The sequence below is a fragment of the Acanthochromis polyacanthus genome, chromosome 10 (genome assembly GCF_021347895.1).
Source record: "Acanthochromis polyacanthus isolate Apoly-LR-REF ecotype Palm Island chromosome 10, KAUST_Apoly_ChrSc, whole genome shotgun sequence".
NCBI classification, from domain to species: domain Eukaryota; kingdom Metazoa; phylum Chordata; class Actinopteri; family Pomacentridae; genus Acanthochromis; species Acanthochromis polyacanthus.
The window spans coordinates 26,445,501-26,470,812 of record NC_067122.1 but is presented as its reverse complement, the minus strand read 5'-3'; the positions used below and the strand labels follow the sequence as shown (position 1 = coordinate 26,470,812).

Sequence of the window (25,312 nt, the reverse complement as noted above, 5' to 3'; positions counted from 1 at the left end):
ACCCTTTTGCTGTGTGCCAACCTGTGGCTGCAGTCCTAGAGTGCTCTCTACTGGCTGTGGACACACATGGCCGAGACGAACGAAGCAAAAAAAAGGCTCTACATATAGAAATTATTTTAACACTGGGTAAGAACATAAATGTCAGTAATACTTCTGTTAAAAAGTTATTAAAATCTGTCTTTATTTACAAAAGAATGAAGATTTCTTCAGAGTTATCCCACATTTAACAGTTACAGGTCCTGCTTCCCTAAATGTTTAAGTACGGTAGGTTAAAAAGATCAAATTCACATAACAATGAAATGCACTTTATATTTGGATGCTAATAATGCTTTTGATCTTTGTTTAGAAGCACCTAGGACTTGCATCTATCCATCTCCTCACTATTTTTACACACTGCTGCTGTCCACACACATTTTGCTTCTAACACATCTTTTAACAAAATTAAACAGACAAAAACAAAAGGATGTAAAACATCAGTATGTAGGAGTACAGTTTAGACTTCAAGAATTATAAATTACTGACTAAACATCACCAAAAACACCAAGCCTTAAAAGTGTAATCTGTCATCCCATTAGCCGTCCCATCTTGTTTGTTAGAAGAGTCCCATTACACATGATGGTTGCCTAACAAAATAAAGAAAGAATCAGAATTCTGTAAATGCCTCTGTAAAAACAGCTCTGATTGTTATCATATCCTTAACAGTACTGGCTCTATACAGGTCCAAGGTGTTGTAGTGCAAAACTCACCTTCTTTAAGAGGTTCTGTGGTTTCAGTTTGCCAGTTCTCCTTGTCATGTTGGAAGGCTTTGCTGGGATCAAACTTGCGGCGAGGAGCACCAGGGAGCTTTGACTTCAGCTGCTCCAGTTCACTCTTCTGCCGGCTCACCTGAGAACGAAGCTTAGACACCTCCTACACACACAGGCAGGAAGGAAAAAAAAAAACGAGGATGAAGTACAAACGCTCGAACTTGAACCAAAATGTGTTGTTTGTTTTGGAGAGCAGGCGGTGCCGCTTTTGCATTTCACCTGTTTCAGGGAGATGTTTTCATCTTTCAGCTTCACCACGTGTTTGATCTTCTGCTTCTGGTTCTGGTGCCCCAGGAGGCGAGCGTAAGCGTCAGCCAGTTTGTTTAATTCCTCCTGGTTTGCCCCATTCTCATTAAGGAGTGCATTTCGCTCTGCTGCGAAGGCATTGAGCTGTTCCTGGGGGCACACATCAATATAAACATTCAGAAGGCTTTTACTCCTGCATTTAACTTTAACTAGCATGAATTGAACATTTTTATCTGTAAACACAACAGTGACATGGTATTGCGTCACATAATTAATATTTTGAATGCATTAGCAACACTGGCACTCAGTCGGATCATTTGTGGCAACCTGATTAACGTAGATCTAAGCCTTCAGTCACATCTGAGGGAAATATCTGTCCTTTTAGCTACTAAATGCTATACTATTTTCTCCATTTAGGCGCCAACTACATCTGTCAGCCATTTAGCACTGAGCAGGTAGAGTAAAGTGGGTTTAATCGGAGCTCTGGGGCTGAAAACTAAGGTTAATGACACGGAATGAAAGACGTATTTTTACAGACTTTAAAAGCAAAACAACAAGAGACACTGAAAAACATTCTCTAAACCTGAATTGAACTGCAGGAACAGGTGATAGTTATCTGTGGGTTCATTTCTATCAGGACTGTTGACGATAAACTCAGTAATTTCTGTCCACTGTCAACATAAAATTGATTAGTACAGCGTAAATGAAAGCTCATGTGGCTACTCTGTGATTTCATATGTGAAAATGACTGACCTGGAACGGCCTGACTTTAGCAAACAGCTCTTCATATTGTGTCCTCCAGCGCTCCGTCTCTGAACGTAGGGAGCTTAGAAGACAGGAATGATAAAATAAAATCTGCAAATATTAAGAAATATTCTCCAGATAACACATTTAAACAAATCCAGTACCGCTCACCTCTGCTCTTGCGCTTCAGCTAATTGTCTTTCAAGCTCCCGTCGCTGCTCCTCCATCTCCCACTGCAGTGTAACCTTCTCCTGAGTCAGAACTTCTACCTGTTCTCTCAGAGTCTGTCTGTCTTGTCGATGTTCTTCCAACTCGCGCTGCAGATCCCGTGTCTTGTCCTCCATAAGGTCTAATTGGGCCTGGAAGCTCACACCTTGTTCAGCCTCATCCAGGCGAGACCGAAGCTCATTTCTGTCCTGCTCAGCTGTGCTTAGTTGATTTTCAAGAGCACGCATGACCTGGTCTTTGAGTTCTACTTGAGACAGCAGACTCTTCCTGTCCTCTTCTGCTCTTTCAAGCTCGGCCTGTAGTCGGAGCGCCTCTGACCTGACCTGCTGCTGGTCTTTCCTTTCAACCTCTAATGCTCCTTTTTCCTCCTGGAAGGCTGTCTGAATCTTAACTTTCTCCTCTCTTTCTTGTTGGAGCTGTTCCATTATCTCTTCTTTTTCCTTGCTGACCTCCTCCAGTAGTTTCTGGGCCTTTTCCCTTTCTTCTTGGAGCTGAGTTACACTCTGACCTCTCTGTTCCTCTAGTTGCCCCAGTGCCTCCTCTTTCTCCTTTGTCTGCACCTGTAGCTCCTGCTGAAGCCGACTGATCTGAGCAGCGTGTCTCGTCTCTGTGGCCTTCATCTCCTCATCTTTCTGTGCAAGGCGAGCCTGCACCTCCAGGACCATTCTACCAAGTCAAGGACAAAGAGATTATATATATTAAAAAATGAGGAAGCATGGCAACTATTTGAACACAAACTGATCGTGAATTTTAAGCATACCTCGAGTTCTCCTCCATTTGTCTCGCTTCAGCTAACTCTCTCCCCCGCTGGTCTTCAAATGACTCCCTTGCTTTCTTGATCTCCTCCTCTTTCTGTTCAATCATTTTGTCCATTGCCTCCTTCATTTGGTGGGTCACTCTCTCCACCTCCACTTCCAGTTCTCTCTGTTTTCCCTTTGCTCCCTTCAGAGCCTGTTGGGTGCTGAAAATCAAAACAAGCATTCTGTAAAGTGACAATATTACATTTAAAGCCAACACAAATCAAACTGACATGGCAACATCAAGAAATACTTCCATCTTGCTAAATGAGTTTCTGCATACAAATTGGAATTCTGTCTATGCAGCTAAACGTTTCCCTGTCAAAGCTGCCACAGCATTTATAGCTTATACTAACAAAAGTTTCTGCCTTTTGGTTGCATGCCTCCTCCAGCTGTAGTTGCAGTTTGCATCCATGTCTGTCCAGATTTCACCTTTGAACCTTGGCATATAATTCATTATGTTATCCCAGTAGACATATCTATGACAATTTGTTGTAATTAACATACAAATTCTTGAGTAATGTTGACCTTGACAAGCCTTCCTTTGATGATGAATTACACAACAGAGCTATGGTTTCACATTGCCTTTGTACGAAGACACATTTTTACTATTTTGGCAATTGAGTGAAATTGCAAGTCATTTTACAAGGGAAAAAAAATGCAAACATTTTGTTCCTAACTTCTCATATATTACAATCTGTTCCTTTGTTGGTCACACATGACAGTAAACTATTTTTGGGGGGTTTTGGACAGTTGGTTGGACCTAACAAAAAGCAATGTTCATTTTTGACTATTTTACAGAAAAACAACACTACATATGAACCAGAAAATAACTGACAGATGAAATGATAATTAGGTCAAGCCTTACTGGTACAGTACACATGAATCCTTACAAAACAGTGGCATGACACTCGCCAAACATCCCATGCCTTATTTGAACTGTCAGTCTCCACTCGTCACTGTCTAATAAAAGCAGAGAACAAGTTCCCCACCGAGTGCCCTCATATGACAATAGTGAGGCAGTGAGGTGACTGGCAAACTTCAAATTGGTCATAAACAAAAATAGACAGCGACCCACTGACTGTGTCATACCTTTGACGGACTGGCTACCACAATGATTGTTCTCTACTTAAGATGGATGCTGGGAAACGCTGCCTGTGAGTCTTAATAATAAAATGCAGGCAGTAACAACAAATGAAAAGGTGTTGTTTTGCAAATTTATTTAATCTAAGTATGACTCTTGTAGGGCTGGAACCGAATATCTGAATATTTGGTTGTTATGGTGAGATCCGAATATTTATTTTGAGATCCGAATATTCAGATCCCACCCCCGCCGACAACTTGTGGTTAATGTTTTACCTTCACGATCAGGGTGTTTCTCTTTGGTTGCTCACCTCTCCAGTACTGCCCTTGTATCACTCAGCTGCATCTCCATCTCCTTGTTCTCTTCCTGCAGCTTCTGCAGGGCCTCCTGACTCTTTTCTGCCACCTCCTGCCTCCTCTGCTCCTGCTCCTCCATGACAGCAAGCTCTCCCAACACCTCCTCCAGCTCCTCCTTTAGCTGTCTCAGTCGCTCCTCAGAATCCTCCCTTTCCTGCTCCACCAGCACAGACAGGGAGTCCACGAGAGCCTGCAGACAAGAAAGGCGCAACCAAGAGCTTAAACATCAATGCACCGATATGGATTATATTTTTTTTTAAAAGACTGTCTTTTAGGCAAAAACGTATGCTTAACCTTTTCTTTTGAAAGTTCTTCAATAAGTGTGTCATGCTCTTGCTGGAGCTGAATCTGTCTCTTTTGCTCGTCTTTTCTAGTCTCCTTTAGCTGGTTCAGCTCCACCTTCAACTCCTCCACTCTCCTCAGCCCCTCCTCCTGAGTCTTGCCTAAAACCAAACGCACAGATAATAAATACACTACAAATTTTAATTATTTTGCACTTGAAATGAACAAAGTTACTGGATCAGGATGCACATACTTCTCTCCTCCTCAGAATACAGACATCTCTGTTCTAGGTGGGCCACTCTCTCATCCAACTCCTTCTCTGTTCTTCTGAGCACCTCCCTCAGTCTGACAAGCTCTGCCTCCTGCTGATGGATTGTTGCTTGAGAGTCTTTAGCTTCTTGGTTGGCCAACTTTATCTGCTTCTCCATGTCACTCACTGACTTTTGTGAAGCTATAAGCTCCAGCTCTTGGTTCTCCAATCTGTTCTCCACTTCGTGTAAAGCATCTTTTGATGCCTGCAACTCTTGCTGGAGTTTGTAGGCCTCCCCCTCTTTTTGTCTCAGCACATCTTTAATGGTTTCCAGCTCAGTAGTGTGCTGTTCTAGTTCAGCCTCCAGTTGTCTGTGGAAAATGGAGAAATGAGTGGCCATGGCATTTAGCTGAGAGAAGCCTTGTTAGGAGGAAGCATCGAGTACTTTCTTACTTCAGTGTCCCAATTTGAGAACCAGTACCGGTGTTCTCTTGCGTCTTGTCTTGAATCTGCAAACGAAGATCCTACAACAACAAACAGATCAAACATGTCTACACGCCTAACACAAGTAACAATTGCTTTTTTAGACACAATGTGTATAGCTTTTACCTGGATCTGGTCATTGGCTACATCCAGGTATCCTTGTAATACTTTGATCTCTTCTTTCAGTTCTTGTATTACAGCTGGAAAATTACACAGAATTACAGCTGGTAGTACATGCAAACAAACCCACAATCAGAAGCAGGAACTGTGCTACCTATAACTCTGATGGTCTTTGTAAATCAAGGTCAATAGTACAGACATGCATGCTTTGTGCAAAGGACACTGCACAGAGGCTGGGAATGTTGTCACTATGCCATAAATGCTAAAAATGCACATTATTCTTCAAGTTATGGCTCAACTCAGGTAAAGTCAACAACAAGCCATGCACAGAACTCACCATGTAACTTAACATTTTCATTCTCCAGCTCCTCATTTTGGGCTTTTGTCACATGGTGAAGGTCCTCTACAAAAGGGTAAAAATCAAGATTGTTTGAATTATACATGTTACCAAACACAGTTTTATTCCTGGTAGCACCATGACATTTATGAATATATATTCTAAGGTTTTACCCAAGTCTTTATTCCTGTCTTTTAGTGCAGTGGCAGTAGTACTGGCAGCTTGAAGGTCAGTTTCTAACACCTTCAGCTGACCGTCAGTGCTAACTTGCAGTACACTCAACTCCTGGATACAAAAACATTCAATACAATTAAGCACCATCTGTGGTTAAAGAAGAGCTCATTTCTTTGTGATTAAGCAATGAAGAATAAATCATACCTTGTTTTTAGCATCCAAATTGTTTCTTGCCTCCATCAACTCCATTGTGAGAGAATTAATTCTCTTTTTTGTAGTATCAGCAGAAACCTAAAAAAAAGTGGAGTCACACTTTTAATGAAGTGAAAAGTTTCATCTATGACTCATTTGATTTACACATATTTAAGAACAATTTCTTTTAAAAAGTAAAGCCTAGATATGAGTATCACAATGAAGCAAACCTTGTTTTTTAGGAACTCGTTGACTTTCTTGAGCTCAGCTCGCTGCCTTTCAAGTGTAGTGACATTGGCAGAGAGGCCTGTCCTCTCCCTGACTGCAGCCAGCAGCTTGGCCTCCACCTTCTTCAGCTCCTCTTCCAGGCCCAGCAAGCGACGGTCCTGTTCCCCTCGCTGCTGCACCAGGGACCGAATCTGGAAAGAAAACAAGCTCAGGCCAGAGGTTTGACATTTGCAGGAACAGAAACACTAAGAATTTGAAGGTCGGTTGCTTACAGTGACAACTATACGACACAAGCTTCTTATTACAGAAGACTAGCAATAATACTGTAGATAGGGTGTCCCAAAAAATGTATACACACTTTAAATAATTGTAAACTAGGTGTTTATTATAATTTGTTTAATTTCATTGCATAGACTTTGTCTTTTAGATATCCTCATAAAATGAAATCTAGTGGTGTGAGGTTAGCTAGTTATCAGCCGCTAAAAGGTGTATACATTTTCTTGAGACACCTGCATTTGTGGGAAATCAACAGCACAAATGTTCTTCAATGAAGTGTACCTCTTTCTCCAGCAGTTTCTGCTGCTTCCTCTCGAAAGTCATGCCATTCTTCTCTTTCTTTACGCTCGACCCTTCAACCTAGATTTGGGCAAAACATAAAGAGGTACAGTTTAATGATGGAAGCATCTGTAGTCCCAGCAGAATCATCTGAACGGCGTGATTTATGTGACATGTTGAACTATGAACTTACAAGACCATCAACCGACAGAGTCCTACGGACAGGAGACACCAGGGCGTTTCTGGAAGGCGATGGTGGTGGCAGAGCAGCTCCAGCGGCTGGAGACACAAATAAAGAAAATGTCAACCCAAGATTTTATGTTTTCAACAATAGATAAAACTGTTGTTGTTGCAGTGCGTTTATCACACACCCCCTCACCTGCTTTACAGGTCTGAATCGGTCGGATTTGTCGAAGGACGCAGCTCCTTCAGGTCCCCTGGTCTGACCTCGTAGGACCCCGGTGGAGGGGCGCAACCTTCGAATAACAGCACAAAATTAGCTAACGATACTTCTTTATAGCTTAAATGTCAACTTTTACTAGTTTGTTTGTTTGACAGGTTTTAAACGAGTCTAACTCGGGACCACACTGGGATTAGCTGCGTACGTCAGTTAGCATAAGCTACTTACCGTTGATGAGTTGATAATATAGCCAGCGCTACACGCTTAAACGTTACTCACCTACGTGCTCGTTGAACCTCTTCAATGGGGCTCTTGAAAAAGACATTTTCAATTCACTTTAACAACTAAGGTTTATTCAGAACAGACTCGCCAACGCTGCACTGCAGCTCCTGATGACACACAACAACAAACGCTCCGCGCTTGAATTTCAAAATACGTCATACGTACTGTACGTACAGCCAATAGGAATCCAGTCCTGGATTAGGGGACTCGTACACTCCTTGCATTTTAACAGAAACCCTCGACTTTACTGAAAAAGTAACTAACTGTAGACTCGAAACTGAATTTGAGTGTAAATTTGTATCATTTAAAATATAATAGGGTGCACACTAATGTCTATAAACTATATTTACCCACTGATCCTGTGTGGAGTAATCCAAGCTTTTATGTATACAGCATGTTTGAAATATGTGCCTAAAAGTGGGCAAGTGTTGTTGTTTTTTTAACGAATGCACACATCTCATTCCAAATTGTGACTGTATTTAATTAAAATCACTGAAAAGATATATATGAGTTATGTGAATGATAGAATATATATTGTGGAAACAGTTTCTAAACAGGCATTCTTGTTAATGCACCTACCAGAAAGAGTTTCCATTTTGCTAATCAAACATTAAAAGATTATGTGTGTTGGAATGAATTGTTTTTATTCTATTTTTAGTATTTTTTTTCAGATGTTTTTCTTAGTTCCAAACATGTGCAGCAAAAGAAAAATATCCATCCATCCATCTCATACACAGCTTTATCCTCATTAGGGCCCTGGGGGTGGGGGGTGGGGCTGGAGCCTATCTGACTTGTGCAAAGGCAGGGGACACCCTGGACAGGTCGCCAGTCTGTCACAGGGCTACATATACAGACGAACGATCACACTCACATTCACACCTATGGGCAATTTAGAGTAACCAATTAACCTCAGCATATTTTGGACTGTGGGAGGAAGTCGGAGTGCCCGGAGAAAACCCACGCATGCACAGAGAGAACATGCAAACTCCGTGCAGAAAGATCTCAGGCCCAGGCTGGGATTTGAACCAGGGATCTTCTTGCTGCAGGGCAAAAGTGCTAACCACTACATTACTGTGCAGCCAAAAGAAAACTAGCATTTCAATATTATCCTTTTAAAATATAAAGACAGCATTTAATATTAAAATAACTTTTAGCCATTTGGATTTATCCATTTTTAACATAGGGGAATAACCACAGCATCACTACAAAAGGAATGAATGTTATGAAAGAATCAAGTATGCTCTATATTAGAAATGATATAGACAATGGCGATTTTAGGGGGTGGCCTGGGGTGGCCGGGGCCACCCCTGAAATCTCATTGGCCACCCCTGCGGCCACCCCAGATCTGATAGGTAGTTGGTCACATGGGCGTAACGGACGCGGGGTACGCATGGGACATGTCCCCCGCACTTTCCACATCTGTCCCCCCGCACTTTTTTCAGCCGTTACAACAGCTAAACCCGTTATTAGCATCCAGTAACGTGTTTTCCCGAGCCGTCTTTGAATGCACCATGAGCGCATGCTAACGCAGGTGTTCCACAGGAGACGTGCTGCTGTGCTGAGCAGTGCTGAACGTGCGTCTGGAGTAATGTTTAGCAAACCAGCCAGAGCCAGCAAGAAGCAAAAAACTTTACACAGTTCTTTCCAAACAAACCGTGTAAGTTGTGTGACCTTGTTGGATGCAAACAATGTTAGACTTGTTAGCTAAATGATGACAAGGTAAAACGTGGCAATATATCAATATGTTAAGCTAGTTAATAATTTAAATGTGGTTGCCTCTGTTACATTACTGCTAATTAGTTTATTCTTGGAATAAACCCAGTCCTCTTTCATTTCTGGGCAGAAGATGTGCTCACAATTGCTCTCCATGTATTTAAGTCTTTTGGTCCCAAAAGAGGCGAGTCAGGGAGGAGAAAAAAGAATAGGCTATCTATGGTATAAAAGTGGTTAAATTTACAACTATTTTTACTGCTTCTCTTTCTAATTCTATCTCAGAATTTTGATTTTCAAATTTTTTAATGATTTATTTCCATAACAAAGAGCAGAGTCAGGCAGGAGATGGACCAGAGGCGGCGGCCAGCAGTAATGTTGACCATGCAGGGTCTGCAGAGATGAAAAAAATATATAAGTGGCTGAGAAAAAATATGTATCTATGGGTTAAAGTGATTTTGAGGTTAAATTCCACTGCAAGTTTTACTCTTCCTAATGCTATTTCAGAATTTTCTTACCACATTTTTATGTTTATTGCCATAACAGAAGAGCAGAGTCAGGGAGGAGATGGATCAGAGGCCAGCAGCAGGGACAAGGATGTAGGGTCTTTACAGGTAAGGAGAGATTATAACTTCCTGAAAATAAGATATCTATTGCAGGGAGAAACCAGGCAGTGCTGTCATTCATGTTCAGTGTTTGGCACCTTTGGCTACTCGTCCAGTAGATGTTCAAGGGACATTGTTGTCAACTCAACTAGAGTTTGGCCACTAAAACTTTAGATTTTATAGTTTAAAGTTTTATACTTTATAGTTTAAAGAATAGCCTAGTTGGTCCCTGGTATTGCACTGTGGCTGTTAGGGATTGTGTGGTACTTTAGCCACTAAGGACGGTGCAATTAAATGTAAGAGAATGATAAATCGCTCTGAAAAAATTGTCCCCCTCACTTCTGAGATGGTGGTTATGCCATGGTTGGTCAGTTCGTCAACACGAGAAACAAGAGAATTCTGTCAATCAATGATAGAAACGTCACACGTGTACTACTATACAAGGTGCTCGGATATTTTTTACAATGCTGGTTTTGCCACTCAACACTTAGATGCCGGACTTCTGTTCAGCCTATGGATGCTCTAATGAGCACTGTAAGGAAACAAGAGCTCGTGGGATTACTTTTCACATGTAAGATGTATGTAAGGAATAATATATTGTTAGCAAGGTTGTCATAGCTAGAGTGAAATAAACGCTGAGAAGACGGATAGAACCCCTCAGCTCCGTGTCTGGCTTCTACCCATGATCTAACCAGCTCTCTACATCATCCTGTGTATTACACAGCTGCTTACCGGTGAAATAACTAATCTGAGACAATTTTTTGTTTAAAATTCAATGTTATGAATCTAGCGTTCCTAGCAACTTACTGCAGTAATTGGTGCAAGATGGCGCTTCAGTTAGTAAAGCAACAATACAGGTGACACAGTTGATGAGCTGATGACTGATAATGTTATTCTACAGGATGAGTTGAGAGCAGTTGAATTTTGCTAATCTAATCTAATTTGTGAAGAGATGAGGACTTTAATCCAAGGAAATGGCTCTTAGAAAATTTGTACCCTATCCTGAACATATTTTACTGATTTAGAGTAGTTAAAATAACCAGATAAAATTGAGGACTGTAATAATGGGAAATGGAATTTAAAAATAAACCAGAATAGACACCTTTATTCAACACTTATGAGACAGGAAATCATGGGAGAAAGAGGGGATGTCACATGCAGCAAAGTACTGGGATTTGAACTGTGGTCGGCTGCGTACATGACATTAAACTCCGCTATGCCATAGCCACCCCACACTAGCTTTGTGTCCCATCAAGGCCACCCCGGCAAAAAAGTCCTGGATACGCCACTGGATATAGAGCACCTTGATGGTGGGGTCATTGACAGGACATCACAAGTTAATAACCAGTCACACATCTGCAACACAGAGAGAATAAGGTTGTCCTGTTGTTTGTGGAAAGTTGTTCCAGTTGTTCTGAAGAGTTTGGAGAACTTTATGGACATTTTGGGGGAGAGGATTACATAGTCAAAAGCATATGTCTACAGCATCATGTCGCAGACCAACTGTCGTACCATGCTCTCTGAAACTATTTCTTAGTAAACCACGCCTGACGAACACGTCAGCGGAGTTACTGAATTCGCTTCGGTATCTGGCTGGCTGGCTGGGTAAGTATGTATGTGTGTGTGTATGTCCGTTCATGGGCGTGGTTCTGCCATCGACTGAGGGCTGGTCTAGTTGACAAATGGTGGTGTTGCAGACATTCAAGTGCCTGGTTATGTCCTTCACTGACATGCATGCTCGTCTTTCATTTATCATCTGTGGAATTGTGTCACTTGCATAACGTTGGATTTTTAGGTTGCCTTTTCGTCAAAAGAGTTTCTGTGTAGTACTCACTATGTGACTACTACTTCTTAAAGCAACACCTGAGTAAAGTGTGGATTAGCTTACGGGCTTGTCACAAATTAACAGCCCAAAATTTATTTTTTGCATGGTTAGCTAAATTTGACCCCTTTTCTCATAACAATAAAAACAAGAAAAGCATTCAGAGAGCACAGTGCTCTGCCAAGGCTGCTGTCTTTGTATGATTTCCTACGAATAAGTCCCAATAAGTCCGCAGCGGTGCATTTGTAGTCCGATCGCAATCATGTGATCGTCAGCAGGCAGCTGACGTAGTGTTCACTTGTTGTCATAGTTACAGTGACTCAGTGTCACTATCTTGCAATGATTCAGAAATCTTTAACAAATCCGTGGATCCAGACTGTAAGCCGCGTCACTGCCAAAATCTAATCACTTGGTCCTTGCGTCATTTCTGACCTTCAATGAAAATTTCATCCAAATCGATTAGTCCGTTTTTTGAGTAATGTTGTGAACAGACAAACAGAGGGACAAATGTACGCCAATCGTCACATAACTCTGCCGCGTTCATTGGCAGAGTAATGAGATTTTTAACTTTTGCTCTGAGTCAGAAAAGATCATTTGCATGCTGCATTTATATTTTAGTTCAGTGTACATAAGAATGTGAAAAATATAGACCTTTAATATCTGTGTAACTGTTAAATGACATTGACTGAAAATTGGATTTTAAAACTATCTCTACACTGACAAGTATGCAAGTCATGTAAGGGATATCTCCTTAGTTTCACTTTATTGGCATATTGGCCTGGACCTGTCAAATTCTACGGTAATTCTGTCAAAAAAAATCAGTAAGTTTGCCGTACAAAGCCCAGAGTGCATGAACTTACAACTGCACATAAATTTTCTTTCTGACACTCAACCCTCCTTGGCCTTATGGATCCAGCTGATCTCTATATATACGGAAGCTATTTAATGCTGCACTTACAGGCAGACCCCACTGAAAACCAATGTCCTAAATACAACTTATTTTTTCAGTTAAACATTTTTATTTCATGGAAATACAACATAATTTCAAATCCTTTGCAGGACCATTGTTGTACACTTTATATTCTTTTTCTCCATTTTTTTGTACTTCAAAACATGGTCACTTGTACAACAATATCATAAACAAAGCCTCATGTCACAAATGGAGCCATTGATGACAATAAATTACATTTGCCATGCTAAGGTTTCGAGATGATACATTGGTACCTTCATTTTTACTAGATTAACCTTTAAATGAACAATAAGTTGGAGTTGAATAAATATGATAAAAAGACACTGGAGTTACAAAAGAAACTTTCTTCATTCAAAACAGAGCAGAAAAAAAAGATTACAGGGCTCTTTGAGGGGAGGGTCACTTCTTAATAATTCATTTGTTTGAAAAAAATAGGGACAAATTTTGCATATTTTGATAACACTGCTAAATCTAAAGCAAAAGTCCAACAATGGTAAATACTGACTATATTTAGGAAACTGCCCTTTAATTATAACTGACATTTTAGTTGACATTTTATCTCCTTTATTGTACGTGGAGTATTTCATAGGTCTGCTAGACCAACATCATCCATTCACACTCAAAACATGTTAATCTAGTACAGCACTGTCTTTATACAACCTAGAGGTATTTTCTAATCGTGTTTCATGTGTTGTTTTTTTTAAACTCTCAGATTTTTTTTTTCCCAAATTGTAAATAATATCACTGTATTCATGTATAGAATATAAAAATCTTTCCAACAGACAAAATACGGGGAAAATAAAACAGTTGATGAGGTTTCCAGTCAATAGAAGAGAGGCAAGTATACCAAGGATGTGTAAATAAAAATATTAATAATTAAAAACACTTACAACACTCAACACTTCACTTTGTTCAACAGTGAAATTTACAGTGGTACTAGTACCAAATAATAATTAAAAAAAAGTGTTCGGTGGCAAGAAAACCAGACAGGGGGCGCTTAAGGTAAACAAAAGCAAATCAAAAACTGCAATGTACCTCAATTTCTTTGAAAGCAAGCGAGGTGGAGAAGAAGTAATGAATAAGAGTATTCCAATGCATCATGACAGACACTATGCATCATGGACACGGGAGACCAGATTATCATACAAATGAGTGAGAGATTGAAATGTATCACGACAGACAAGTTTGGGTCTTAATAGGGGACACGCATAGCGATAGCACAGGTGCACTGGTGCCTGTACGTGTACTGTTAGTAGCTGTAGGAGCACTTTAGAGCACCATGTTGCACTTAAAAGATCTTCATATAACTTAGAAAATTAGTCATTTCTTGCACTATTTAGTATAGTATTTAACCCTTGTTAGATTTTTTTTTGCCTCAGCTCATGATTGCAAATTCTGAAAGGCTGTAATTTCAAATATCTGCAGCCAAATAGGGCTTCAGATTGTAAGGATAGAGATTCTCTTTTGGCATCTGTGTCTGTGGTCCAACGCACACGGGTGTGCATTTTAAGGAACAAGAGAAGGCATGCATGAGTCTGAGTGTGAGTCACACAGAGCAAAAGAAAAAGAAAGAAAAAGGTGTGAATATACACCGCCACCTCTGGTCTGGTCCACTTTTTTTTTTTGGAAGAATCCAAAGACAGTCATGTTTTTAAATAGAAGAACAGTTTAAGAGGATTTGTCTTTGGATTCTTACAGCCAGAGTGGATCCATTGTGGCAACCTATACCTCTCATAGACCAGCAAGAGGCAGAAATTAGCATCACAGCTAAGGGGAATGTGTGTGTCTCAGAGTATGTGTGTGTGTGGGGATGTGTGTGTCTGTGTGTGTGCACTATTTGTTAGGGTCTTTTTCAACAGGTGGTAGCCAGGGATTGGTGTATAGGTGGCTGGAAGCAGCGAACATGCTCCACAGTGGAACTGTCCGTCTCCACAGCCTTCATGTACTTGTTGAGGATGGCAATATCTCATTGTTGAGGATCTGGTATTTTCTGATGCGGTCTGCCATCTTCTTCAGGGGCTGTTGAGGGAAAACAAGTAAAGAGGGATATATTACTGATATGGCTGCAGGAAAAACAAGCCAAACGTTTAAAAAATGTGTAGCGGACAAAGTATACTCACCACATTTTTGATGATTTCGTCCTTGCCGTCCTGCCTTTGGGACTTTGAGCAGGTGGTAGCAAAAGTCCAAAGAGGTCAAGCGACGCTGCTGTCCTAACAGGACAATGATGGCACAGCCGGCCCAGTTCAGACCTCCCCGAAGCACTGCCTGGAGGGACAACACAGGAGTTATGTTTCCATTAAGCAGGGCACAAGACATACGAAGATGTGACAAGACTGCATTATGAATTGTGCAACAGCAGCTCGCCACTTTTGATGCAAAGAATACCCTTTAGTTGTTTTATCAGCTGCTACGGCGACAGAAGGGAGAAGCATGACACGCAAACTGCTTCCTGTCTGGATCTTAAGTGTGGCCACATTCACAACTCCACTTTTTCTCCTTACATATTTATTTTTGACCCTCCTCGTGAAGTAGAGGCCATGTAAAGCAGTCTGCAACATTTATATGTACTGAAAAAATGCTCCCTTTAACCGTTCTTGTATTTTCTCGTGGTGTCTTTTTCGGTTCTAGCAAAACCACATTCAGGGCACTACTTTAATCACGCAAGCACAATAACTAGTGCACAGCGGGTAGGCAGGTCGATAATTCAGCTGCATCTCACGTCACAAATGGTCGCATCACACTGTAAAATGTCTCACAACAAGGTTTGCACAATAATATTTCAGTATAAACACAACTGCACTTTTGCTAAAAGGAAGTGAAAGGAAGAAACGACAAAAAAATGAACTGTTTTAATGAGAAGCTTCCCACAAGAAAACAAAGTTTTTCTGAATAAGAATAAGTTTTAACCACATAATAAGCATAAACAGAGTGGATGACAGTTGTTGATTTGTAAACATATCTGTCCGACTGCCCTCACATGGCTGCAGGCACTTAATGAACTGAGCGGGAATCTTTTCAGACAATACAGAGCAGCTTGAGGACAACAGATAATGTTGGAATCATTCATTCTAGATAAATTCAGATCGCTTCACCAGCACTCATGCTTTAGACACTTTAAATGTTAATTTGTGACACCAATTTAGACACATTCACTGACTGTGGAATGAAAATTTTAATAATTATATATAACAATAATTTTATTGTTCCAGAAAAGGACGTGACGGAGATGTTGATTCCATCTATCCATTCGGTATACCTGCTTTACTCCCTGATAAATCGCCAAACCAGGACAAAAATAAGACAACAGACAGTCATGCATGCTCACCGCTTACACCTATCTAGCCAATTTTAGAATCACCAGTTAACCTATTATGCATGGATTTTGACCGTGGGAGGAAGCACCCAGGTTCCTTTGAGGCAAAAGTGAAAGTAAAGCCCATTTTTCACCAAAATCACAACAATCTGCTTTGCTCTACCTCATTTGATACCCAGTTCATGCGAGCGCACACCTACTGTAGACCCCCCAGCCAGACATTACTTACTCTGCTGTGAACTCGTGCGTGCCCACAGGAATGCAGTAGACAAACTGCATGGCACTCCACAGGCGGTGGAACTCCATACACTCGTCGACATGCATCACACCGTTGGTGGGTGGAGGCCCACGCCACACCCCGTCCTGCAGCGAAGCTGCGGATGCGCGTTAGGATGACCTCGGACATGGAAAGGCCGCAGCACAGGCCGCTCTTTGGTCAGCAGGTCTCCCTCGCGAGCAATGGCAATTTGCTGGTAGAAAGAAAAGTCCACAATACTTAACTATGGAATCAACAAAAATGATTAAAATGCATTTTTAACTCTCTAAACCCCAAGCCCACCAGGAGGTCTGAAAGGCATGATTGTGTTTTTTTCCTGAAATTGTCGAAATTACATTGTTTATCAGACAAGAAATTACAAAAACTGGAATTTCAACTTTCCAACATTCTTGAACTAATCATCTGTCACTTTGGGTTTTATTTATATTGTATAGCAGGAACTATTCTCCCCAAATTTGCCCAAACAACTGAATCTAAGTCCAAAACCAGAATATTTGACCAAAATCACTTTCGTTGACATCTTTAAAAAAAAAAAAAAAAGCAAAATGAACAGTTTGTATCACCAGATTTTATTTTATACAAATCTGCGCTCCATGTTGCAGCTGAGAAGCCATGAATGATTTGGTGTGACAAACTGTCTAGTCATTAAACTTGAGGGTTTTTTCAGCTGAGCTAAGCTGAACTGCAGGCCAATGTTTACAACGAGCAGACAGAGGACAAGGATGGTAACAAATTTAAAATGTAGGCCGCAAAATATCTATAGTATGCAAAGCAACACTGTTGGTAACACTTGGAAACACGTTGCTTGTGTTGATCAAGTATTTTCCAATTTTATTTGTGGTGATATAACTTTGTTTTGCTGCCACAAAAGACATACTGAGTTTTCTCTACTTCTAACCATGGTTGTGCTGTTTCCATTGAGGTGCAAGACTTCATACTGCAGTAAAAAAACGAGACCACAGGGGGGGAAAAAAGTGACAGGCAACACACAGAGCTTGGGGTTCAGACGTTAAATGTGTTTTCTTTTTGTACACGCAGCACATACTGTAACACAATACCCCATGAAATAAGGGATCAGCTTTTATGTTTTCATGCCTGCCGGCGTTCTTAAATGAAGATGGTGCTGAACTCAACTTGTGGGGTTCCCAACCTCTCAATTAGAGGCACAAGGTGGAGAGGGGCGTACTTCGCTTCCAGCCTCTTCATCCTCACTCCAGACGCTCTCCCCTCTGCATCACACCAACAGCTTCACTTACACACGTCAGCTGCTCCCACAAAACTTCCCCATATTCCAAACGATGAGTAATCCAGTTTCCACTCATGTCTTTAATTTGCTGCCTCGAAGCCGACTGTATACACTGCAAAAACTCAAATCTTACAAAGTCTATTTCTCTTCGTTTTAGTCAAAATATCTCATCCCACTTGATTTAAGAAAAATTTACTTAAGAAGTGACATTTCAGCAAGATTGAGGGACTTGTTTTACGAGAATGCATTGTAAATATCTTAAGTCAAACAACCTTGAAATTATGTTGTTTTAACCCTCGTGTCGTCCTGCGGGTCAAATTGACCCGTTTTAAAATTTAAAATGTGAAAAAAATGGTTGATTTTACCCAATTGTTCGTAAAGAAAATATTTGAATTTTTACTGATATGCACGGAATCACTTTAGATATTTTTAGGATTTTTTTGCAAGATTTTTATTCATTTTTTTTGAAAAATTTTATAATTTTTAGATTTAAAAAAAAAAAAATTTATTTCTTGCCAAATTTGGGGATTTTTTAAAATAACACTTTTAAGGGACACTTTTAAGGAATTTTCTTCCTGAAGATTTTGCAAATTTTTATAAATTTGGGGAATTTTTTGCTGAATTTTTGGATACTTTTCAGACAAGGCAACAACATTTTTTGGTGACGTAACTGAGGACAACAGAAGGGTTAAGACACCTAATCTGACAATCCTGGTAAATAGAGCTTAAAATAAGTTTTCCCAGCTAATTTTAAGATCTCAATATTCTAAATATCATATCTAACTTCAAGAAACCTCACCAAGCCATTATTCACTTGTTCTACTGGCAGATTTTTCACATAATTCAAGGTTAAACCTCTTTGAAATAAGTTTTTTTTTCTTGTTTTGAGAGGAGCATTTTTTTCCAACATACCTTTGATGTAGACTCTGGGCAGAATGTTCTGGAAGGGGGCGGCATGAAGCAGGTCACACACTTCCTCCTGAGACTAAGATGTCAAGCACAACACAAAAAAAAACAGATCATTTTTAAACCGAGAGCCTGCATTCTTCGCTTCACGGACACCCTCAGAAGGCATGCAGTTAGTCACGGAGGTGGTTTTGATTCTGCTGAATTCCTTAATTTAGTCTCAAAATCTGCGTGTTTCACAGATTTGTATTACAACTGGAAACTTTCTACATGACTAATGCAATGAGAGCTTCACATCGCAGGTGTATACTGATGGATTACTGGACGCTATCTCCGGCTTATGCAGAGACGGAGATAAGATAAGTGAATGATAGTGTGTGTGTGGATAATGAGGCCATATTTATCAAGCCATGATGGCAAGCTAATTCTAATGGGATTAGAATTTGTCATGCTCTAAGTACAGCATCCCATCTAGGCTGGCTTGATAGCAAGAGGTCACGTTTACAACCATCTCAGTGAACCAGAAACATCACCTGTGTCAGCGTTTTGTTTGTGGTTGTTATGGTAACTGTTAGCTATACATTAAACTAAATGCAGAAAAGCAGCATGTTGAATCCTGGACTAAGAGGTCAATAATGAGAACAGAAAGCCATGCAATGATAAAAGCAAGATACACACACACTCAAACACACATACCTACACATTTAGAAGCAGTGCAAACCGACACACACACACACAATACCCGACAGACACGCACAGTGCAGTCAGACAGAAACAGTGAGAGTCGAGTAGTGTTACGTTTACAAGCAGTACAGGCGCCCAGAATTAGAAGAAGAGAGTGAAAGTGCAAAGTTAAGCACAGGACTGTACCGACAACCAACCAGAAATATGCTATCACTTCTTCCATGGAAGACAAGGACAAAGATTCTGTAACGGAGAGGTCAAATATGTGTGTACATGATTTTTTTTGCTGTTTTTTTTGTACTGTAAGTTGTCATGATCAAATGTCCACTATTAGAAGTTTTTGTGTTAAAAATGATGAAAGGATGTTCTCAGTCCTTTTGCTTCCATGGCGGATTAGAGATGAAACTGTGTGCCATAAAACTAACATGAAAGATAGAGAACGGAAACACAGCAGCCCAAACCAACAAGAGATAAAGAGTAAAAAAATGACAGAAATGGTCTTCGTGTTACTTTGACAAGACCTAAATCCTTACCACCTGTGGTAGTTGCCAGCGTGTAATGAAAAATAGAGTTGCATTTCAGAAAAAAAAAAAAAATACATCAAAGATCAAACACACTTAAGGACACATGGACTGGGAACCTGAATGTTTCCAAGCACAATATTCAAATAAGCAAGTGAATAAATATCGTAGACTGGGCATAAACCTTCAGGCACCCAGGGTACTGATCACCCACATAAACAATGGCAGTTAAAACAGCATCACATCAGTAGTTTTGTTCATTGAACATGATCTTGGAGCACAGAAAGAATAATCAGAGGAGGGGTTGGGGAGGCAGTAGAATCAGGGGAGACAATTAAGGTGGCAAGAAAGCAAAGAAAGCAACAAATAAAAGAGAGGGAGAAGGGAACAGGGGTGTAGTAAGAGCAACATGGGATTTTGAAAACAAAAGAAAAGTCCTACCAGAGCTTGCTCGATGAGCAGGCAGAAGAGGATGGCGTTTCCCACCTCCCTTAAGCTCTGGAAGACATCTGTCTTCAGCTCAGCATACTCAATGATATCCTTGAGCTGGTGGTGGAAGAACTCCAAGATACCTGGAATGGCAGAGATGAGAAAATACAGTCGGGATATCCTGTTAAATACACATTTTACCAAAAACACAGACAAAATCTACATTCTCTTGTGATCAAACATATCGCAGGGAGGTAAGTGCCAATTAATGCCTCATTATGTCACTGGTAATCTATCGCTGCCGGGATGATTCAGGTTGATGTCAGCGGGTTTGCCCGGCCGCTCTGACCCACATTTGGTCGAAGCATCAAGCCCTCACAGCAGAGGACAGGAGGATCATTAACTGCTGACAGTAAGATCACAGGCAATAAGCCAGGTACAGAACACAGAGTACAGAACATCAGTAATCTACAGATTACTAAACCCTCCTCATAGGGATATTCCATCTGACTAGCTCTAATCTGCACGCTTGGCTCTCGCCAAAATGCATGAAGGCAGGTCAGGAAATATACAAAGATGCAGGCAAGTAGAGAAGTAAGACACCGTTGGTGCTTTAAAGAGGCATTTTTTCATGTCGGGATTTTTACACATTGTTGTCTTTATTACACACACTGACAAGAAAAAGAAATCAACTCTAACACCTAACGTATTTATATTTTAATCAGCATATCTCCAACTTGATTTTCTTTGCAGCAGAGATGCCACTTTTTTACACTGTGTCCCCAAAGGCTCATTATACCCTTCTTAACTGTATACTGTGGCAATTCATTTGTTCTCAGCAAGTTATTGTTTTATTGCCGCTCCAAGTTATAGCTGAGTCTTATTTCTGCACAATTTATTGTTTTCACGCCCTGAATGCAGTTACAGAGGCAGTTTGTGCATGATTACACAACCAAAGTGAGTGGAGGAGCTCTGAGCTGGGAGGAAAATGGGAATGAAACTGCACAGCATCCATAGAAGTGCAGTGAATTTATCAATGAAATACAGACAAAAAAAAACATCAAATTAAGACAATGTACCACAGTTAGAAACTGCAAACTTCGAAAGAAACGTTGGATTTCCAACTTTCTGTAGGTCCTTGAACTACTTATCTGTGCCAATTTATAAAGTTGCCAGAAATAAACGGTTTACACAAAATAAATTCTGCAAAAAGCACCAAAAATTCTGAAACCTTTAACAACGTTAAGAAATTAGTGACTTAGCTGCAGGCAGTGCTCAGTTCGCAAAAAGTCAGCGACTGCTCGGCTGAACTGCAGGCTGTGTTTATACAGAGCTCAAAAGTATGAAAGGATAAACATAAATGTACATGCCAGTATAGCTATAGAATGTTGGGTTACTTTTTATTTACTATTAGCAACATAAAGGTGCAGGACTTTATACTGTAGTGAAAAATGGGCCTACAGGGAGTAAAAATGTGACAGAAACAAACAAGAAAAGCACTCAGAGAGTGCAGTACCCCACCAAGGCTGCTCAGTCCTTGTATCATTTCTGATGGATAAGTCCCAATAAGTCTGCAGCGGTGGACTTTCAGTAGAATTGCAATCATGTGATCATCAGCAGGCAGCTGACGTAGTGTTCACTTGTTGTCCTAGTTACAGTGACGCTATCTCACAATGATACAGAAATCTTAAACAAATCCATGGATCCAGACTACAAGCCACATCATTGCCAAAGTCTAAGGAGGTGTTCCTTGTGTCATTTCTGACCTTTCCTGAAAATTTTATCCAAATCTGTTCGTCCGTTTTTGAGTAATGTTGCACACAGACAGACAAACAGACAAATGTATGCCAATCGTCACATAACTCTGCCATATTCCTTGGTGGCAGAGTTATGTGTATGTGTGTGTGTCTATATATATATATATATATATATATATATATATATATATATATATATAAATAAATTATTTTTTTTAAACATACAGCGTGTAGCCGCTCTGTGAGGCTGTATGTAGAGACCACAGTGCGTTCTGGTAAAACAAAACAATGACGCTCACAATGACGATGCTAAGATGCTGCTGCTAACCAGTTAAACTTTTTACCATCTCCAGCATCTTACTTTAGTATGTTCGCACTCTGGCATAACACACCATACAGCAGAGGTTGAGTGGACTGTCATTAGTTTTGCAAATTTTTGATAATACTTTGAAATTTTTATTCAATGGTTTGGCACAACATTAAACATTTGAGGGTCACTAAAATGATTGTTAATCATCCTAACAGGACATGAGGTTTTGTGCCAAGAGGTTTCATAGCAATCAGTCAGACATTTATTAAGATTTTTCTATTTTATTTCCAACATGTGAAACTCAATGAGACTGAACAACGAATTAACCAGCAGACTGATATTAGTCGTGTTGCCATATAATTGCAAAGCGAAGTCTAACTTGGACAGAAATGTTGTAAAAAAATAAAAAAATAAGCACGAAAATGGGAATAAAATGGGAAAAGTCTTGCTTCCATTAACTAGTTTGGAGGGAATATAATGGGCTACATTATGCACGACTGTAATAAACAGCCGAAGCAGAGGCCATGAGCCAGCAACAAAAGTAGTTGCTTTCCAACTGCTAAAAAAGCCCTTGAAGAACAAAAAACAAACAAAACCTGTTGCCTTGGCTATCTATGACAGAAAAAATGGAAAGAGGTCTTCAGTAATTCTGTTCAATCGAACAAGCTGTAATTATTTTCTATGTCAGCTTGTAGCAGTCATATTTCAAGCTGTGCAGAGTTTCTAGAAGCGGAAACAGACGATCAGTCATGCAAGTAAAATATGCGCTACCTCAGAACTTATTCGGTCAAGGTGTTTCTATTTCCAACGAAGCATGTTAACTAGTTATTTTTTAAAGCAGCGAAGCATTTCAAGCGAGCAAAGAAACTTTCCTTGCAAAACTGAGGAATTTGGGGGAGGAATTTTACTATTTCCTGCATCTTTTTTTGGTTTGATACCTCAAAATGTGTAAAAAAAAAAAAAAAAAAGTTAAAACATGGTCACCTGCATAGTAAAAACATAGCTAATGCCAAGGCACATTGGCAGCATCCTGCTATCTTGTGATAGCAAGTGATTAGTTATGGACAAAGGTAGTTTTTAATCTTAGTGAGACTTTACATCCATATATTTGCTAGTGTTCTTTTGAGAAATTGCTATATTTGACTTTCCAGGAGTCAAAAAAAAGCTCACCTGGGGAGCCGTACTCATGGCGTGGAAGGCGGCAGATCTTGGGCATGACTTCTATCAGGGTTTTTACATACTGCAGTATGGTGCCCTGTAACTGTAATGTGACAGAGAAGACAGATAGATCACAGCAGGCAATGGGAAGACAGGGCACAAAGAGGAAGGAGAATAATAACTCTTTGCATCCAGAGCTGAGGGGGAGGGCAACATGTTCTTCGGGATGGAAAATGAAGATAAATACCAGGCTCTTGACAATCTTAAGCAGCTCCTCCATCACTACGGCAATGCCTTGGTAACCAAGGAGGCGGCAGATGGTCTTGAAGTGAGGCGGGCCAACAAAGTTTCTGTAGGAGCTGTATATGTGGGAGTAGGCAATGTTCAGAGGCTGAGGAGAAAAGAAGCAACAGAAACAGTGTTAATCTGGAGCGGTGGGAAGGGTGGCTTCCTTTACATGTACACAAGCTTTTGAGAAAATCTTTCCTGAAATATCAAATAAAAATGTCATATAGCAACATACCTTGGACCCATACAGGTAGTAAGGCTGCACATTAGCTGGCTTGTCTCTTTGAGGCTCCTGGGTGAAGGGAATAGCGGTACGTACAAATCTGAAGGCGGGAAAAAAGGAAAGTGAAACACAAAAGAACAAACAAAAACGGGACATGCCTCAAATATGCAGCATCAAACTGACCGGTTTGTGGATCCGTTGTAGCAGTAGTTAGGGAGGAAATCGAAGTTGAGTTCCCAGAAGACGTGAAGCGTGATACGTCCATAGGGAGCGGAGACGTTGTGGTTGGCCTCACGGAACATGGCGTCAAAGCTGTCCAGCGTCATGTGCTTGGACAGGAGTCGATGGGTTAGCCTGTTGATCTCCAACAGCCACTCCAGCTCCTGTACAGAGGTTAGGAGGCGGGGTGAGAAAGCGGACGAGCGCAAACACAAAGGAAAAGCTTACGTGTCCATGATGTGTGATCTTACCACTATGGAGGTGAGGTCCTCGCTCTCAAAGCGACTGATGGCATGGTCCAGAGACTTGTACATGGCTGCTGAGATCCTCTGGGTGATCAGGCGGTTCAGGTCAATCGAGCGACCCAGCAGCTGAAAGGCACAGGATGAAAGGTTCGGAGCAACAATAGAACAGGCAAATAAAGTGCTCGTTTTTGGTTATTCTTGTGGATCAGAAGCAGCACAAATAATGACACTGGATGTTTCAGGTACCTGTACGTGTCTCTGTTTGAGCAGCGTCTCGTAGCGGTTCGATGGAGGGTACGGGATGATTACGCCATAGTTTTTACACTCCGCTCTGAAGCGCTTATCTAGGAGGACACTGCGGAGCACATGGAATATTATTTAGGAAAATTTTGCAAAAGACTGCTGCGATTTCTGCCAATAACTCCAACATTTATAAAGAGGAAGTTTCTTGTTCTACCTTCCGGCCATTGCTTTGTAGTAGGCAAATATCTGGTCTGCCAACTTGTAGACAAACTGATCAAAGCAGAGGTTTACCTAAAAGCATAAAAAAACATTCTGAGGTTCTGTTTTTAAAGAGAACTGTTATGGCTAAAGATTACTTCAAGCGACTGGACCTTACCTCAGCCTCGATTTCATCATAAAGGAACTGCTTCTTGAACTTTGTCAGAGCGTAGTAGCCACTGTCGTTATACAAGTCTAGTGGGTACAGCACATATCTGGAGGAGGGACAACGGCAGTTAGGAGACAGCTTGTTTTAAGAGGTGCAAACACAATCTGAGCTTGTCGATCGGCCTGTCTTACTCCATCATGGAAGGCTCCTTGGTCTCCAGGATGTGGTCGGTGAGGATCCAGGGCATGGACATCTCGATGGGGAACTGGATTCTGCGTCCCATGGTGAGTTCCAGGAAGAACTCTCTGAACCAGAGCTGGGACAGATCACAGCACTGCTGCAGGGCCTCTACACAGGAACAAGAGCAAGGAAGGAGGGAATTACTTAAACGGATCTACAAGCGCTACAATTACTTGAAATCATGGCATAATGTTTTTGAGAGAAGCTTCATT

At 40.7% G+C, this 25,312-nt stretch overlaps 2 protein-coding genes across 2 annotated transcripts in view; both read right to left on the bottom strand.

Annotated features, from left to right (window-relative positions):
- Positions 1–99: 99 nt before the first annotated feature.
- On the bottom strand, positions 100–7,694 carry hmmr (hyaluronan-mediated motility receptor (RHAMM)). The gene is given in 20 exon segments (XM_051954442.1): positions 100–623; positions 747–909; positions 1,026–1,202; positions 1,806–1,878; positions 1,968–2,690; positions 2,785–2,985; positions 4,216–4,451; positions 4,556–4,704; positions 4,797–5,164; positions 5,247–5,317; positions 5,403–5,476; positions 5,734–5,799; positions 5,907–6,018; positions 6,112–6,198; positions 6,330–6,518; positions 6,886–6,963; positions 7,076–7,161; positions 7,252–7,311; positions 7,314–7,358; positions 7,562–7,694. Coding segments are annotated over 20 exon segments (3,021 nt in total). The 5' UTR covers positions 7,608–7,694; the 3' UTR covers positions 100–606.
- A 5,003-nt stretch (positions 7,695–12,697) lies between these two features.
- The window catches only part of cyfip2 (cytoplasmic FMR1 interacting protein 2), a 29,439-nt gene continuing 16,824 nt past the window's right edge, over positions 12,698–25,312 (bottom strand). Inside the window, 20 exon segments of the mRNA XM_022206839.2 lie at positions 12,698–14,633; positions 14,636–14,690; positions 14,792–14,830; positions 14,832–14,926; positions 14,929–14,939; positions 16,217–16,356; positions 16,358–16,411; positions 16,413–16,457; positions 17,399–17,493; positions 18,423–18,495; positions 20,063–20,193; positions 23,288–23,378; positions 23,523–23,666; positions 23,799–23,886; positions 23,970–24,169; positions 24,257–24,376; positions 24,497–24,605; positions 24,708–24,784; positions 24,870–24,966; positions 25,052–25,208. Coding sequence (XP_022062531.2) covers positions 14,524–14,633; positions 14,636–14,690; positions 14,792–14,830; positions 14,832–14,926; positions 14,929–14,939; positions 16,217–16,356; positions 16,358–16,411; positions 16,413–16,457; positions 17,399–17,493; positions 18,423–18,495; positions 20,063–20,193; positions 23,288–23,378; positions 23,523–23,666; positions 23,799–23,886; positions 23,970–24,169; positions 24,257–24,376; positions 24,497–24,605; positions 24,708–24,784; positions 24,870–24,966; positions 25,052–25,208 — 1,931 coding nt within the window. The 3' untranslated portion in view covers positions 12,698–14,523.